Source organism: Lasioglossum baleicum, chromosome 5 (assembly GCF_051020765.1).
Source record: "Lasioglossum baleicum chromosome 5, iyLasBale1, whole genome shotgun sequence".
NCBI lineage: Eukaryota > Metazoa > Arthropoda > Insecta > Hymenoptera > Halictidae > Lasioglossum > Lasioglossum baleicum.
Window position 1 is genome coordinate 9583833 of NC_134933.1, and position 18822 is coordinate 9602654.

The window sequence follows — 18822 nt, forward strand, 5'->3', positions numbered from 1 at the left end:
GTCAGCGAGCGCGTCACTAATTCTCCCAGCATCCGCGCCATTTTCCTTCGCGGAAAACGCATCGAAAAATTCGCACTTATCAAATGTTGAACGGTCAATGGTGTGGAATAGGAGTCAAGATGCCTCTAATGTCTTTTATGAAAGTCGATTACGAATAATCGCGGTTAATTAAATTCAGACGTGTTTCTATTCTGTCTCGTGACGCGATCGCGATTCTAAGCTGCTTGGAATTGGAACGAGTGCGCTTTCGTGTCGCTTCCAGTTTGCTGGGAATTTTGCGACTAACGTGTGAGCGACAGACATTTATTTCTTCAATGTTTATGTTCACCAGTATTAGCGAGAAACATTTTTAAAGCGACAGAATAGGGTTTCTCTTGCTTCCCCTGGTTCCCACAACAAAATGGCAATTTGCTGGAAATTTTGCGAATAACGCGTGAGCAATAGACATTTATTTCTTCAATGTTTATGTTCACCAGTATTAGTGAGAAATATTTTTAAAGCGAGAGATAGGGTTTCTTCTTGCTTCCTCTGGTGCTCACAACAAAATGGCAATTTGCTGGAAATTTTGCGAATAACGTGTGAGCAATAGACATTTATTTCTTCAATGTTTATGTTCACCAGTATTAGTGAGAAATATATTTAAAGCGAGAGATAGGGTTTCTCTTGCATCCTCTGGTTCCCACAACAAAATGGCAATTTGCTGGAAATTTTGCGAATAACGTGTGAGCGAGACATTTAATTCTGGCCGTAGTTTGGAAGATTTTAGAATAGCGCAGCAGTATTGCCGAATTCCTTCTACACCAGTATTAGTGAGGGCTTGCTCTTTACTTTACCGGACTCAAAGTTTGTGCCTTTCTACTACGAATTGTGATGTATTTGGTATGTAATCCAGTAGATTTGTACCCGGCGCGGATGCAGATCGAAGTTTCAAACCTCTAGGATCAATAGTTGAGGAGCTATGGTCGCTTGAAGTTGAGCATTTTTGACAGTTTTTTGTCAAAAACACTGCAGATTGCTCAACTTTAAGCGACCATAGCTCCTCAACTATTGATCCTAGAGGGCGGAAACTTCGATCTGCATCCGCGCCGGGTACAAATCTACTGGATTACATACCAAATACAACATGTAATTCGTAGGAGGAAGTTACTAATTCTGAGTCCGGTAAAGTAAAGTTTACCCTTAGTGAGAAATATTTTTAAAACGATAGAATAGGGTTTATCTTGGTTCCCACAACGAAATGGCAATTTTGTGGAAACCTATAGTCTAATGAGTGCTTTAATTGTAATCCGAGTAGTGCATTGACAGTGCTGACACATTTAGCGCTTCACACAGTTCCAATGTAATCGTAAGTATTTAAGTGAGCTCGCACGCCAGCGACGCGACAGCGAGCGTTAGTTAAGCCGCTAGATAATCCTATCGCTAAAGTAGTATTGTCACATTTTAACGCGTTGTGTCATCCATATGCGAGCATGGTAATTATTTGCTCGGGTTTAGTAAAAAATTTTTACATTCACTCTGCAGTTTGCCTTAAAAAAGAAGTCTGTCCATTAGCGTGTGGACTATGTTTATAAATTGTGTAACACGTACAGTGCTAAAGGTTAATAGCTTGCAAAGACAGCTCGATAAAGAAGCTCGTAAAAATCGTGGTCGACGTTGTAAACAATTGAAATGAGAAGTACGAATCAGGAAATGGTAGAAGTGACGTGTCCAAGGGTGATCGAACTTCCGTGGATTCGGGTCGGTGTCCAAGGGATTTATTCGGTGTTACGTCAGACAAGGCGAACCGTGGGCCCTTACAAATGTAAATGACTTAACGCTCGATTACACGTGTACCACGAGGTATACACACAATTCCAGGCCCTTGTCCCCGTTAACCGGCTGCACCTGCGGCGATTGTGTACACAGAACGGTTCAATTCGAATTCATCGCGCGGGTACGCCGAGCGTTACGCGCGCTTTTATGCACGTGTTACTGTTTCCCGGCCACGTACTACGGTCCTCGCATCCGGATCAGTCCGACACGCCTAGTTTTCCCCTGTCAATCAGGCAGAACTCATCGGACGGCGAACCGATTCGCCTCCGATCATCTTTTCTGACGAAATGCTTCGCGAATTCGGTGAACGAACCTCAGAAATTCAAAGGAAAATTGCAATCTAAGTCTCACGTTCAATCGCTAAAATGATGTAAGATGTATCGTATCTATTCTTGCGACTCCTTCTCAAGTGAATCGTGTTTGATTGGTAGACAGCGGATCTTTATGCAAAACAAAAATTTTTCACCTGTTTTCAATTATTTTCTCTCTTAACCCTTTGCACTGCTTTGTCGAGAAAGAAAAATGTAAATAAAACGGACTTTTATATGCATTTGGTTCTTCCTTTATTTACTGAATAGTCTTATTTTTTAGTTAGAAACAAATAGAAGTTCCACAAATACAAATTACAACAAAGTTTGAGAGCTATATTTAATGTAATTAGTAAACAAAATTGTTTATGAAGCACTTAAAATAGTACGGAGTTGTTGCCAAGAAAATTGAACAATAATTCGGAGTACATACAAATATGTTCAATAGGTTGAGAATGATATAAAAGTATTTTGTACTTTGTCTAATGTGTTTTGAATGTTTTAAATTACACCTACTCATTTCTGCCATAAATGCATCAAATCCGCTGTCCATTAATTGTCAGTATAAGTTTGAACATTTCTTTAACAAGTCGCTTTTGCAGGACTATGAATCATTCGTCACGAAACTAGAAATATGCTGTGAACTTGGAGTGTATTTAGTAGGGTCCCGTTAAATGCTCGTTGACCGAGTAAAGGAGTTCAACGAAACCTTGCTTGGATAACATTAAAGGCATTGCACAATGACGAACGTGACAAAAACTTGTGGAACATTTATAATACATAATTAGAGAAACAGTATTGAATCTTTATTGTCCAATGATTTCACTGACATTTTCTGATATACTTCATCTCTGGTTAGAATTAGATCAGCGGCAAGTCAAAGCTAGACGATTATCGAATTACAGTAATTCAATCGCTGGTGTAACGTGTCTAACGATTCCTAATTAACTGAACAATTAGCTCGTCAACGTTGCACCGACTTTGTGTTTTAAAGGAAACTGACACGCCCACCAGCGCGATGCCATAGTCGAACAGGTCGCGACGATTATATCTGCGGCAATGTTGGTAAGTGTGCCAAACATCCGCCATGGATCACCCTCCGGTGACTCCATTATGCTCTGCTAATTTGGCGCCGGCCACTGTCGCGAATTTTTCTAGAAATTCCTGCCCATTAATCTACTCCCTACGAAACTGAAATGAACTTGATGCGGGGTTTGTTTTGCATCGATGGAATTTTTCGGAAATGAGAACTGTGAATAAGTAGCCTAACTGGTAGCAGAAAGTTTTTCAACGAGATGGGTGAGGCAAGATTGAAATTTTATTTCAGTGAGGGTTCGAAATTCATTCAAACAGAATTATCAATTTATTTCTCATTCGTAACATTTTTTTTCTATAGATACAATGATTAAAATGTCTTTATCCCCAAAAATGTCGTAGAAGAGAAAATTTATTTTGTACGGCTACATTTATACGGGCGAGTAAATTTTGTACATGGTAATAAGAAACTTCGTTTCATAGAATCAGTCTACTGGGGATCATTATGCGAAATAAAAATTGCTTGGACCAATCGCAAGAGGACGTAATAAAATTTCTATTTTTTCTTCAATAATGTTAATTAATTGAAAATAATTATCTCGACATCCTTAAAATAAAATTCGCTACAAACAGAGTTGGGCAAAAATTTTATTCAAATAAAAATGTTTGTTCAACCCTGGCTAGAAACAAAAAATTGATATCTTTTGTATGGTTACATTTATTTTAATGTTCGAATATTGATTACAAACGAATCCAATTTTATTTCATCGAAGAAGGAAGGCGTAACATTCATACTTGTGAGACTTTGTTTAAAATCTTCATCAGGAGTTTGACTCGTTAAAATACGGCAAGGGGCTAATGGAACACCGTATCAGCGACCGAATTTTCGCACGAATATCGCCGAGGGACATTCTTCATCTCGAATTCTACCTCCGCGGTCGATCGAGTATCAAAAATCGCGCGGTTAATGAGTCAAAGATACGATTGTCATTCGCCGATACCCGACTCGCAATTAAATCCTTGTATTCTCGCCCACGGGTATTAAGACATCTGGCGTGTACTAAGAAAACGTGTTGCATTCTATAAAAATTATACACTTGACACTGTCCCCATTGCCTCGTATAATCACGAATATAATTATTCGACGACGACAGTCGCTAGACAATGTTCACTCAGAGTCAATAAATATTTTTCAAGCCGAAATTCATGCGAATGGAGTAAATGTACTTCGTGTAGATATTTAATAAATAGACAAACTTCATGAAAAATAAAAATTGCCCACGGTAATTTTGTCTTCCAATCATTCCAAAAATTTAAAATGTTCTGCCTTCTCAGTTTTTCGACCAACTCATTGTTGTCATAAATGCATTACATCCGCTAATGAATGAATTAATCCTCAATACATATTTTTCAAGCCGAAATTCATGAATGGAGTAAATGTACTTCGTGTAGATTTAATAAATAGACAAACTTCATGAAAAATAAAAATTGCCCACGGTAATTTTGTCTTCCAATCATTCCAAAAATTTAAAATGTTCTGCCTTCTCAGTTTTTCGACCAACTCATTGTTGTCATAAATGCATTACATCCGCTAATGAATGAATTAATCCTCAATAGATATTTTTCAAGCCGAAATTCATGAATGGAGTAAATGTACTTCGTGTAGATTTAATAAATAGACAAACTTCATGAAAAATAAAAATTGTCCACGGTAATTTTGTCTTCCAAACATTCCAAAAATTTAAAATGTCCTGCCTTCTCAGTTTTTCGACATTGTTGTCATAAATGCACAACATCCGCTAATGAATGAATTAATCCGTTGACTGCACAAAAATCGAAGGTATCTACCACAAACGCAACGTGCATTGACCAATTACCTAGCATCAACGAGTCTAATCGGCTTAACACGAGCATGTCGCGATGTTTGTTTGTTTATTAATAAATTCGCTGACGGGCAGGAGTCAATCGGCGCTGGATTATGTAAACCAGTCAATAAAGCCGCCACGTGCCTTCGTCGAGGCTCGCACGTAACGTCACTTTCACGATTCGAGCTAAATCCGTCGACGCCGAGGGAATCAATGAACCAGACGCTTCATGTCCGCGATACCCGAAGACATAAAGAGCCTCGTTTGACAAAGGGTGCGCAAACCACCTGTCCACCATCTGATTTTGACGTGCAGTGGTGGAAAAAAATGATTGGTGCATCGGAGTCTCTTGACTTCGAAGCACAATGCGATTCGCAGTACGCCGATCACGTCAAAAATCATTTCTTGGAAAGCTTTCGAGCTGGAAAATGGAGAAGGTTCGTTTTTAGGAGTGGAACCAACTCCCGAAACTCTTAACACTAACCGTACCACGAACGGTGTCACATTTTTCACTTTATAATCGTTGAAGTTGCAAGGATAATTCCGTTAAAAATTATGAAATGAGTTTCTTCATTCAAGCACGTATTTATATAAAAATTGCAAGAAATTTAAATAAATTCAGTGGTCATTTTTCTAAAACAATGTACAGCAATCGCATTTTGTGCTCGGTATAGTTAGTGTTAACTTCAAACTTAGAATTATTAAATGAGTTTCTTCATTCAAGCACGTATTTTTATAAAAATTGCAAGAAATTTAGATAAATTCAGTGTTGTTATTTTGTTGGCATTTTGTGCTCGGTCCGGTTAGCGTTAACTTCAAAGAGAAAAATTATAATAAATGAATGAGATACATGTCTGCAATTTTGAAAGATCTTTAATTTTAAGAAATTTAAAAATCCATGACGAACGTTCCACGCATAGTAAGAGAAACGGGGTGTGGTGCCCCGTAATCCCAGGGGGAGACGTCAATATCAGAAGGGGGCTAAACCGAGTAGTTCCATGGTGAGACAATAAAAGCTATACCGAGGCGCGTGTCGGCCAGTTATCGAGTTAGGCGAAAGGAAACGAAAAAGGAGTCCGCCTCGGCAGTGCACTTCACTGCTCGATGACAAAAGCTAGTTAGTGAAGCTTCGGTGAGCTTGAACCCGCTGGCCTTTTAGGACTAGCCGCGTTTGCCATAAACTGCGCGCTGTCACGGGGACACGTTGGCATTTTTTCTTTTTTTTTGGAACGTATCCAAGGTTAATCTGTATGGTGTAATCGGACGTACTGGATCTACTCTTTTGCCTCGATACTTGTGTAAACATCTGCAAGAAATGGAGAACACTTAGGGGTGTTCATGAAAGCGTTGCTTAAAGCGAAAAGAATAAAACTGAGACATCTGCATTGCAGACACGTGTTTCTATCGAAACAGTTTCTACGACGAACACGTAAAACGATACTCGCACGAGGACGTCTCCTTTAATTACAGCTCTAATCGATAACTCAGCAGCGAACAGGATATCGAAGTGTTGGTTTCCTCGATACAAGAAAAAGGTCACGGGAAAATGTTATTTCGACCTTAAACATTAGACAGCGCACGTCACCGGTGTAAATAAAGGTTACTGGGTGGGGGACGACAGCTATACAAAAAGGAAACAACGATTTCGGATACGTGAGCACGTACCGTCGGCTGCGCATCGTCATCCTACTCGAATTTCTACCAAGCCGATGGTCGGCCATAGAATTTCAACGAGTTCTTCTTCTTCTTCTTGGTGAATCAACCGGTTGAGTTATCCGAGTATGTACTGACACGGGCGAGAGAACAGAGACCGGGTTTACTCGAATGTATTCAGACGCCGTTGAATATTCACGTATCCGGAATTATGGGAATCTGCTTTATTATGCGTTCGTGCATTTACAACGGATCCTGAATGCTAGGACGAGATTGTTTACGTTGAGTACTCGAGCACGGCCAGTGGGAACGGCGTTAGGTTTAAATCTTTCGTGCGTCGCTCTGGTAATTATACAAATGAGTAATGCAAATGTAGAGAGGCAGTCCATAACTTATTCAAGAAAAAGAATTCTATAATAACTATTTCCGAAAGTTTTGTTTTCTGAATTAGAGAGGTTGAATTTCCAAGCAAGGGGCTAAAAAGAATTCAAATATTAGGTTGGGGGAAAAAAATCCATCATTTCTCCGCTTGAGATAACGTAAAAATAATGGATTTCTTTTTCCCCAACCTAATATTAAACGGAGTAATTATTTTTTGGGTTCGCCGTTGATTCTTGGATTGTAGAATTGTTTAAATAAATGGGTGTTGAAGCTGGTTTTGCGAAACGAATTTTATTCGAGGCCTAAGTGCTTCAGGAACTCGAACATCTCTTGCAACGGCGTTACCGAGCAGCGCGTTCCGCACTGTTCGAGCAAAAAAGGAGCAAAAATAGCAAGATTATAGTGCGAATCCGTTAAACGGACGCCCAGACAGCGGAAATTCAATGCTCGCCTCGCTGCCGTATACTCTTTGCAAACATTTACACTGAATTCGACTAGCTCAACATTCGAAAGTACCAGTACACGTTGCTTAATTATTGTTTAAACAGAACTAAGCACTGGGACAAACTCCGTATGACTCTAGGATTATAATCTACAACGGAACTCTGGTAGAGTACGGTAAGCACATGAACATGGTCTTCGTACGTTGTGCTTTTTGAAGAATAACTCCTACGAAGGTCATTTGAAGGTCAACATATTATACATGGTTGAATTTACCTTTTCATTGGCTATAATGTTACACTAATCAAAGTACGTCGTTACATTTAAAAGAAACGAGGATGACCTTGAATTATTGGAAAATGACCTAGAGAAAGAAAAAACTTCGCCGTTACAATAATTGCCCCACTGAACCGCACATTTTCTGCCTGAAACATTTTCTTGTGTTTCTAAAAACAACGGTGATATTTTCGGTGCAAGTCTTAGGTGCCTCGTCTTGTAATATCATTTTCTTCATTTTATGGATATGAAATTGATGAATTAAATGTTTAGTAATTTATGACAAAAATGTTCAGGTGAAACACAAAACAGTAAAAATATCTGACGATTTGAAAAATACAATTATGTTGCCCGTGGCTTAATAAAATTATTAAGACAAGAAATTGATGTTTGTGTTGCTCCTATTTCTTGTAAATGAATTGGAAAACTTTTATTTTGCATAAAGATCCGCAGTCTATTGATTAGAGATACCAACATATTTGATAATCTAAACAATATTTTGAATAATGATGTAGCAACTTTTACTGGTGACTCCGAGACTAACAAAAATTGTTGAAGAACTTTCAAGAACGTGTACACACGATTCCGCCAGTCCTCCCTATTCTTCAGTTCGTGAGGTTAATCAACTCGCCAAATCAGCTCATTTGTGCCCAGTCAGATTAGAATTAGCTGCTGCTAGTGACTCAGGCCCCCCGTGGGGGTTGCAACCCCAATCTAGTCGATACTTTTTCTATTTTGCCCCGTGGCAAGGGCTTCGTTCGCATGCACAAATCGACCCAGCTCCGCTTCGAAAGAATCGCATAGAAACACGGGGGAAAGAACGGGACCCGTTCGGCGCATTGCGCAAACCGATCAACTCCCCAAGTTACAGTTCGAATATTTTCAGGTGTACGGATTGTTGGCAGACGGTAGGGAATATACCGAGAGGTAAGTTTCCAAGCAAGTCCTCGTTGTATCAAGAATGTCTCGAGTGCGAGTCGAGTCGGTGGTGTCCCTACCACAACCCTCGCCCCCTTCCCCTCGCTTCTTCTTTCCAGAGCCACAACCCAGGCTGACGACGTGCCTGACACTCACGATCGATTCTAAAGCCGTGTGGACGCCGGCTCTGCTCGTTTCCATCGTTATGAAAAAGATCACATCCTGTTGTTCTTCTGACCAAGGCCCCAGTGATCCTAGAAATTCCACGTTCACTTGTTCCCACCATCCTCGAGTCTCGTGGATGTGAAAATTGGTAACACGAGTTCGTTCATCCTATCGATCACCACCTTCAAGTGTTCTTCGCGATCCTATTTGTTAGTTCAAGATTTTTGGTTCCTGGTTGTAATAATACATTGGATTTTTTCCACGGGTTCTCCAGAATTCTTCGCGCTACCAGTTGTTAGTTTAAAATTCTTTGGTTCCTAGCTACAATAACAAACTGTGATCTGTGGGGATGTCCAGTTTTACTGACTCCATCTACCTCTAAGTCCCGTGAACCCTCTAACTGGGGTACGACAAGTGAACTCGTCCTGTTAACTTCAACTTCTCAAGTATTCTTCGGGATCCCAGTTGTTAATTTCAGATTCTTTGGTTCCTAGCTCCATTAACACAACTAAAGCAATGTGATCTCTGAGAATGTCCAGTTTTACTGACTCCATCTACCCCTAAGTCTAGTGAACCCTCTAACTGGGGTAGGACGAGTTAACTCGTCCTATTAATTTCAATTTCCCAAGTATTCTTCGGGCTCTCAGTTGTTAATTTCAGATTCTTTGGTTCCTAGCTACAATAACAAACTGTGATCTGTGAGAATGTGCAATTTTACTGACTCCATCTACCTCTAAGTCCCATGAATCCTTTAACAGGGGTACGACGAGTTAACTCGTCCTATTAACTTCAATTTCTCAAGTATTCTTCGCGCTCCCAGTTGTTAATTTCAGACTCTTCTGTTCCTAGCTACAATAACTCAATCAAAGCACAATGTGATCTGTGGGGATGTCAAGTTTTGACTCCATCTACCCCTAAGTCCCGTGAATCTTCTAACTCGTTCTATCAAGCTCAATTATTCAAGTATTACCGTCAGCGTTAACAAAGAAAAGAAATGTGTCGCACCTCAGGTAGAACATTTTTATTTTGCACGAAATATATCTAATGATATTTTCTTGCCGATTGCCGAAGCAAGGTTATCTTTTTCGTTTCCACTGATTGTAAGAATCCCTCTGTTTCCCAATATAAAAGCGCCTCCACCAGCGCGTCTCGATACTTTCGATTCAGTGGCGATCGCGGTCGTATCGGAAAATCACCGGGTTCCCGGGTGAATAAACTGACGCATCGGGCATCGCCGGGGATCGATACTTTTCCCGAACGAGTGTCCTGCGAGGTTGAGCACCATATTTCCGTTGTAGAGACACGCCGCGGTGCGTATACGGTGCGTGTGCACGATGAAATTGACCGTGAGACGAATCAATCCGTCGTGAAACCGACGGGATTCGCGTCATACAACGAACAGAGAGTTTGAAACGAATACCGAGAGAGCACGGGGTGTTTAGATATCGTCAGAACCGCGTCACTATACTCTCAGGCCCCGGCAACCTTGTATCAGTCCCTTCACCCCCTACCATTCGCATTCAACGTCGTCTGAACCGTCCTGACTACCTTCCCTTTCTCTCTAACTCTCCTTTCGCGGACCCTACAATTTTTTCATAGTCCTCGGGTCCTACGACAATGCACTGTGGCTACCTTCTTCTCCAACTCTCCTTTCGCTGACCGTGCAATCTTTTCCTAATTCTCGGGCTCCAAAGTCTAAGCTACAGTGAGTCCCATTAATATTCGGACGTTCTATAAGGAAGGATAACATTTTTAATATTAGACTATACGATTTGAACCTTTTTTGAGGAATTAGAACAGTTAGTTTACTACATGATGTGAAGAGATAGTCTTTCAAAAATTGCAATTGGTCCGAATTGTAGAGAAAATAGGTAATATAAGTTGTAATTTACAACTCTCTCATGTAGACCTATATCGAAAATTTAAAAAATACGTTTTGTAGACATTCAAAGATCTAAGAATCCTTGGATTTCTTGCAGTTGGAGGCTGAAAATTGTGAAAAACTGCAATTTCTACAATCTTTAAACGTGTGTAGCTCATTGCAACGTCAACCAATTTTCATGAAATTTTCAGAATATGTTTAATAAAAAAACTCATAAGCCCACATAGAAAAGTTTCGATATACAACTTTTGGTATTTTCTCTGCAATTCCGACAAGTTGGAATTTTTTCTTAAAAATTTTGTTCACGTTGTGTAGCAAACCGATTGTTCTAACTTCTCAAAAAAAGTTCAAATCGCAAGGTCCAGTATTAAAAAAGTTACTGTGCCTGCCGCGCAAGACCACCCGGGACGCAATAAATATTCAAAAGGCGTTGACGACGCAGAGACAACTGAAAACCCAAGGAAATTGCGGTTTCGCTACCGCGTTTGAATCATCGGCTCACCAGTCAAATCAGTGACGTACCAGTGCGATAGAGACAGAGAGCTACCGGCGTTGTTCGCGAACTTTAGCTGCTAACCCTTTTGTCCCGAGACAATTCTGTGTATATCTGTACATCTGTCCTACCACTCACTAACTTTCCGAATGTGTACACGAGAAACTGTAGATCGATACACGGCGGAACAATTGAATTCTGACAGCAAGCTGTTGTATACTCCGTTTTTCGAATAAGAACACCCACAGTCATAATAGATGTCCACCGCACTCCTGTTACTTGAAATCTAAAACGCAGAAGTAGGGTGGACAGCTATTATGACTGGGACAATGCGAAAACAAACAACGACATAATTGCGATCCGACCACTCCGTTTTCCAGATATAAACATCTTGCTAATGGCGGTTGTTGGCAACGTTGAACCCATGATGTGTCCCAGAGATGTCTATAGCAAAGCTACTGCCGTATAGAATTGTTTTCGGAAGACACATCAAAATAGTCATAATAGCTGTCCACCGCACTCCTATTACTGCGAATGTACAACACGGGAGTAGAGTGGACAGTTATTATGACTTCCGCAGACTCCCGTACAACGTGATAAAAAAAAAAAACAACTGTGTGTATGTATTTTTGTGATAGCAGGTGAACAGACATTCCAAACATGTTTCTGGCCATTTTTCCTGTTCATTCACTGCCACATAGATGTGCATATAGTCTTTCTAAACAGACTTTTAGTCGCATTAGTCACTATTAATACATTATTTCCAAAATCTTGTATACGACGACGCGAATTGAACTCGCTCGAATCTCTAGAAATGAATTAGCGATTTATTTACAGAGAGGTCGACTACCGGGTAGAGGTCGAGATAAGGCACATTTACCCTACAAGTCGATAACCCACCTATAGTCTATCGGCAGGGTTCAACGTTACAGCCACCTTTAGAAAGATGCCATCTGAAAAACGGAGCCGGTTCGCAATTCGACCACCGGCACATTTTCGCGTTGTCTGATCCTGTGGCACAGGGTTCGACGTCACAGCCACCATTACCAGGAAGATGGTATCTCAAGAACGGAGTCGGATTCCGATCTGATCACAGTTGATTTTCGCATTGTCTACGGCCGTTGAATGTCAAGTCGAACACCCTCTATGTATATGTTACGGTAAATGTGATTAATCCGGTGATTAATCGAGCTTCATCGTATAGGATTTACGTATTTACCAGAGAAAAAGTCATGAAAACATATTCGAAAGGCTCGAATTATTAGTGATCAAAACTATAAGGAGGTAGTTTCTAGGATTGCAAAGATAGAGTATTTTCAGTAGTCAAAAGCGCTAGATAAAAGATCGATCCACGGCCGCGATCGCCCCTCAAAAGTCCTATTTTTACGTTTAGATTTTATGATTTACTAATAACTTAAAGGTAAAAATAGGACTTTTGAGTCCAGCTAGGACTTTGAGTGATATCTGGCGCTTTTGACTACTGAAAAACCCCATCCTTCATTATCAAGAAATGAGAACATGCACTCCGCACCGTTGCAATCCTGGAAACGAGTCTGCCCCCTTAATTGAGCTTCATACTACGTATTTACCAGAGAAAAAGTCATGAAAACAAATTCGATTTAACCGATGTCCCACGTCAAACCATTACCGATGAAAACTTTCAACGGCAATATCTCGAAAGTGAAAATATGCGACATGCGGCGTTCTTCCTGACAACCACAGAATATCTGCGCGCAGCGTCCCAGAGCTTGGTTCACGTTTCCATGAAGGTGTTCCGTCGCGGAATTCTCTTGCGAATTAACCAACACAGAGGGGGAGGGGGAATCTCGAATAATCGGAACCCGGTCGAGATACCCGGGGTACACACAAGGTATAGATACGAGGGCTAGACGGTGCGCGCGCGAGGGAAGGGGGAATGGCGAAAAGGTGGTTCTCTGAGAAGAAGCGGTTTTCTCTCACTCACTTCCTCGCGGCGCATCACTTCCACCTGCAGCCGTTTCTGGTACTCCTCGCACTCGTCCTTGTACTTCTCCATCTCCTCCTTGGTCTGTCTCATCTTCTTCTTGAGCACGTCGAGAAGGGTGCCCTGCATTTGGGACGACATGCTGGCCGGATGGCGCGTGTAGCGTTCCTCCTCTGACACTGGCTCGAAACAAGGCGATTCTCGCGAGCCTTCGGAACTCGCGGCTTCTCTTCGACTCGGCACTCGAGTATGAACAGACACAAAGCTCGACTACGGTCTACGCGACGCGACGAGACAAGAGAAATCGAGAATAATGTGTACTTCGTGGTTAAGAGAGGCGACCGGCACCCGTGCGACAGAGAGAGAGTTTCGTAGCCTCCGAGCTGTCGTGCACTGACGACCACTGGCTGCTGTTCGCTGGAAAGCAAGATGGCCGCCCCCGGTCGACAAGCGCATGCGCGTTGCGCCGTTCGGCGGACGCCAAATAGTTCCCCATCGATGTTCCCGTGCCCCTTTCAACAAATTCTTCGAAATATCTCGGATGGATTCAATGGGAGAATGATCATCGTACGATGGGCTAGATAATTGTTCATGATAAGAGGATTAGAGTGAGTGGTACGATGATTTTTGCAAGGTTCGGCGACCGCGTCACGAATCGCGACGCCGCACGCCGAGTATTGCTACGCCGATCGACGTGTCGTCGCGCGCAAAGCCCCGGAAATACCGCGCCCGTCCCGAGCGCGCCCAACCATTCGAATGGACGCTCGACAACAATCCCTGCGTTGTTCCGATGCATCATCCTGCTTTGCCATCCGCTTCGAGGGTCACCGCGTCTCCCTGTTCTGATATCGATGCCGATTGCTTCCTTTCTTTCAGCTACACGCGAAATATAGAAGACTCTCAATCAACCGATGCATCTTCTCCATGCGGGACGACCACTGCCCCATTACCATTTTCGCGTTACATCCTACCGTATCGATTGGAACTGGTTTTACACCACAGCGCTCTTCGCGATGGGAATCAAAATTGAAAGATATGGGCGAAGAGTTCTTATTTCGGCCCCACCCGGCAGGGGTGGGCGGGGCCAAAAATTTAGAATGTTCGGTACCCAAATGTCATCCCCGCGTTGTTTCGACGCATCCTCCTGCTTTGCCATCCGCTTCGAGGGTCACCGCGTCTCCCTCTTCTGATATCGATGCCGATTGCTTCCTTTCTTTCAGCTACACGCGAAATATAGAAGACTCTCAATCAACCGATGCATCTTCTCCATGCGGGACGACCACTGCCCCATTACCATTTTCGCGTTACATCCTACTGTATCGATTGGAACTGGTTTTACACCACAGCGCTCTTCGCGATGGGAATCAAAATTGAAAGATATGGGCTAAGAGTTCTTATTTCGGCCCCACCCGGCAGGGGTGGGCGGGGCCCAAAAATTTAGAATGTTCGGTACCCAAATGTCATCCCCGCGTTGTTTCGACGCATCCTCCTGCTTTGCCATCCGCTTCGAGGGTCACCGCGTCTCCCTCTTCTGATATCGATGCCGATTGCTTCCTTTCTTTCAGCTACACACGAAATATAGATGCATCTGTTTCATGCGGAACGACCACTGCCCCATTACCATTTTCGCGTTACTTCCTACCGTATCGATTGGAACTGGTTTTACACCACAGCGCTCTTCGCGATGGGAATCAAAATCGAAAGATATGGGTTAAGAGGCGTGGCCTGAAAATTTATAATGTTAAGGTACCCAAATGTCATCGACAAACTTGTATGTGTTTGAATGAGCGCTATGGTACCGATTCGTGTCCTCATAGATAGATTTGAGTAATAGTATGTTAATAATAATAAAGCTTGAAATTTGTTAAATTACAAGGCGATGTGGAAACCTCGTGTCCATGAAAATAAGATCAGTCCTTATCAACGGTTTGTTGTCAACAGAGGAACCTTATCGCAGACATTATCTCTTCGCATGTTTTTGCAATTACAAGGCAAAACATAAGTGAAATCTTTAAAAATTTCAGTTGAATTAAGTAACTCGTTCTCAAAAAGGAAAAGTTTTTATCCCGAGCGATTAATGCAACAATCACGTAGATTCAAATAAACTACATTTATATGTTTCGGACGGAACCATTCCAAAAATAGAGCCGCACGACTTATGTCACTTTGTGTGACAGACATTCGTATGGTGATTGAAGTATTTCCTATCTCTCGTTTATGTGTCAACTGCCGATATTTCGAAACGGCAGGTATTGTATCGAAGTGAATGAAAACGGGGACAGATCTGACGTTTACTTTCAGGCATACGTCGTCTGTTTTGATGGCCGATGTTCCCTAACGATGATCAAAGTGTTGTGCTGTAATTATTCGACCGGTTTCTAGCGTAGATTGTAACGGTACAAAATACATATGCACGCGCCATCTACGACTGCGCCGTGTAAACGGAAATTAAAAGTGACACGAGCCGTTTTATTCTGTTGATAAGTGGTAAGGTTGAATGGAATCGTGACGTCAGCGCTGAAATATTTCAAACTTGACAGAGTTCGAAATGATAAACTGTTTCTTTAAATCATATAGTGAAGGGTGGAAGAATTTGTACTGGAGAAACGTTAAAAATAACTGTATTTCCTATATTTTCGAATGTGTACAGTGATATATAACGTACCTGTATAGAAACACAATTCGAATATTTCCTAATAATTAATACTAGACAGCGGATCTTTTCAGCGAATTATTTTCTTTCTTAATATTTTCAATACAGCTGAAAATGATATAAATGTATTTTTCAATACTTCTAACGTATAAAATCCGCTGCCTAATCATTCCTCAAGGACAAGGTTCCCGTTTTATTACATTTATAAACGTTTTTCGTCTGAATAACGCACAATTATAATACACCAAATATCAAATCTCGTGGCTGTACAAAAACTTAGATCCCTCACTATGTTTTCGAATGATTCGACACTCGGATTCTCCAAGATTATGCGCGCTAGATCCTCGAGTAATTTCCGCTACGGTAGTGCCATCTAGCATTCCGCGATCCAACTCGGAATTCAAATGTCAAAAGTAACCACCGAGTCGAATCGAGGGCAATCAGTTCGATTCAAATTGAATTTTACAGGAGAATCTCTGCAGTTGGCAAAGGAATGAACAATGCCGGCACAGATGGCAGCATGATCGCGCGAAATCGCGGAATGCGACGCACAAACGTCGTGTCGCAGATACGATTCGAGGGAATCCGATCGACGCGGTGCGGCGCGACATTCCAAAGGTCGTCGACGGATATGCTATACGGAACGTGTTCCAAATTCGCGACCAATACGGAACGGACGTTTTGCAACGACGTTTTATTATACCGTAACACGTCGCCGTTGGTTTAAACGCTGTTAACAAGCCGGATTTGTGGGAGCGCGGGTTCCGGAGCGTTGCTTACGCAATGCCCTCTTCGGAGCACCGAATAAAAGGCTGCTGGATCCGTGTGCAGGGTCGCCACGTATTTTTAGAATGTTGACGGCCGCTCGCGTGTTTGGTTTGCATCAGGATTTCAAACAGCAGCGGGCCAAAAGAAAGCCTTGCACCCGGAACGATCTACGCAAGATCCTTCCACATCCCCTCCTCTCAAAACTAGAGATCCCTGTTTCATTCTATTTCACGTATATTCACGTGTATCAACGCATCAATTTTTTATTTTCGACAGCAGAATATGAATATATAAAATAGATAGAAAAATTAATTTGAAAACCACTCCCCTGAAAAAAATATAATCAAATATAACCATCCACTTTATTAGAGAAGGATCTGATATGTTTTAATGTTCTGATGAGATAAATTATTTTTGGGGTGACAATATTCTTGTTAGTTGTTGGATATGCTTAAATATTTTCTTGCCGGTTCTTAATTACAATTGAATTGTAATTAAATCTGAAATGTCCAATACCATTCAATCCCATTATTAAAAATGATGTTTAAATTCATTATTGTACGAGAACAACCGCGAAATTTGTAAAACCATATATAAATTAATATGAAGGTTTTAAAAAGTATACAAATTAAAATGAGGATGCATTAATGCACGTGTATGTAAATACACGCATATACGACCACATAGAATCCTATCCCGTGGAAACACCGCAGGCTAGCAACCAGTTTCTAGTCCCTCTTCGTTAGAAGTTTTATTCTCTGGTACAAATTATGTTCGCGATATTTATAAACTGTTCGAAAGTTGTGTGTACTGGTTTATTTAAGACATTGTCGCTATCTCGGAGATTACGTTGCTTTCGTATCGAAAGCGTGCCGCTTCGTAGAACTGATAATACCGCCAAGTTTGGTAACGTTGCACCCGAGGCACGTCATGTTTAGTGAAAGGTGTGGCTGCGTTCCAAAAATGAACCAGTGAAAACACAGTTGCCTCGGCACGTCGACACGAGCTCGTTAATAATCAGAGGGATACTCGATCCATAGATCGTCTGGCCGGTTACACATACAAGAATGCCGTTTATACCGTGACGGGCGCGAGAATCACGCTTAACCCATTGTCCCCGTTCACTAACCCTAACAATAAGTGTTCTTTGTCGGGTGTTCGTGCGTCGTTAAGACCGACGAGAAGTCCATTGGCGCTCGGACCGCTCCTAATGGCCTCTTAATTATTATTGCAGGACATCGCGACAGCCGCAGCGCATTATTCATGAAACTGGATGATTTCGATTTTCAGTGGACTGGCTGCGAGGATCGGCCTTTCTCTAATCAGTCTCGAGGTCGTCGATATTTTCTAGTCTACCAGAACTCATTTAAAACGAGTGATATGCAGTAACAACGGTATTAATTACCATCTAGAACACGGCTCTCGACTTAATGGTCCGCGTAACGTCAACGGCGGCTAACCGCTGGATCACCTAACCAAGCCGCTCGCATTTTTACCCGCTGCCTCTGCATGTAGATATTGTAGATGAACTATGCTCGAAATCACGGAGATACAGTGACTCCCATTAATATTCGGACGCTCTAAAAAAATTTGTTCAATATTCGACTATACGATTTGAATTTTTTTTAGAAGTTAGAGCAATGAGTTTATTACTGCATGATGTGAAAAGAAATTTTTTCAAAAATTGCTAATGGTCGGAATTGTAGGGAAAATACTAAAAGTTGCATTTCCCAACGTTTTCATGTGGGTCTATATTGAAAATGAAAGAAAAATACGTTTTGTAGATCTGTGTCAATTATATGCGTTACAGTTAGAGGCCGAAAATCGTGGAAAACTACAATTTCTACCATCTTGAAACGTTCGTAGCTGGCAACGTCCAATTCTACAGAGAATTGTTTCTTGTCTTGCAATTAATGCATACAATTTAACCTTCCAGCGATGGTGCTCAGACATTATTCGACTTAACTGTATTAAAACATTCGTCATTCGAATATTGGTAGTCACAGTACCTACACGCAGAACGAACGACGACGGCGAACAAAAAGAGAGAGAAAGAGAGACGAAGAGAGAAAGCAGGACTTTAACCGATGACTCGGCCCGTTATCAATCGCCGAATGACCCCTAGCTACCCGACGTCACGGTTCCGTCAAGGTCACGTCACGCGGGTGACCTTCCCACGCGTCTACATACCGGCCGCATCATGCGATAC

General features: G+C 41.7%; 1 protein-coding gene across 28 annotated transcripts in view; it reads right to left on the minus strand.

Annotated features, from left to right (window-relative positions):
* Positions 1–18822, minus strand: part of Tm1 (tropomyosin 1) — a 55029-nt gene that overhangs the window by 27948 nt on the left and 8259 nt on the right. Inside the window, exon 1 of one of the 28 annotated variants that reach the window (XM_076423542.1) lies at positions 13193–18794. The exons of 24 other annotated variants lie outside the window; for them this stretch is intronic. In XM_076423542.1, the coding sequence (XP_076279657.1) occupies positions 13193–13333 (141 nt within the window). In that variant the 5' untranslated portion in view covers positions 13334–18794. Of the gene's footprint in view, positions 1–13192; positions 18803–18822 lie in introns of those variants that run through there. 3 more of the 28 variants (XM_076423541.1, XM_076423540.1, XM_076423543.1) reach the window with 3 other exon arrangements.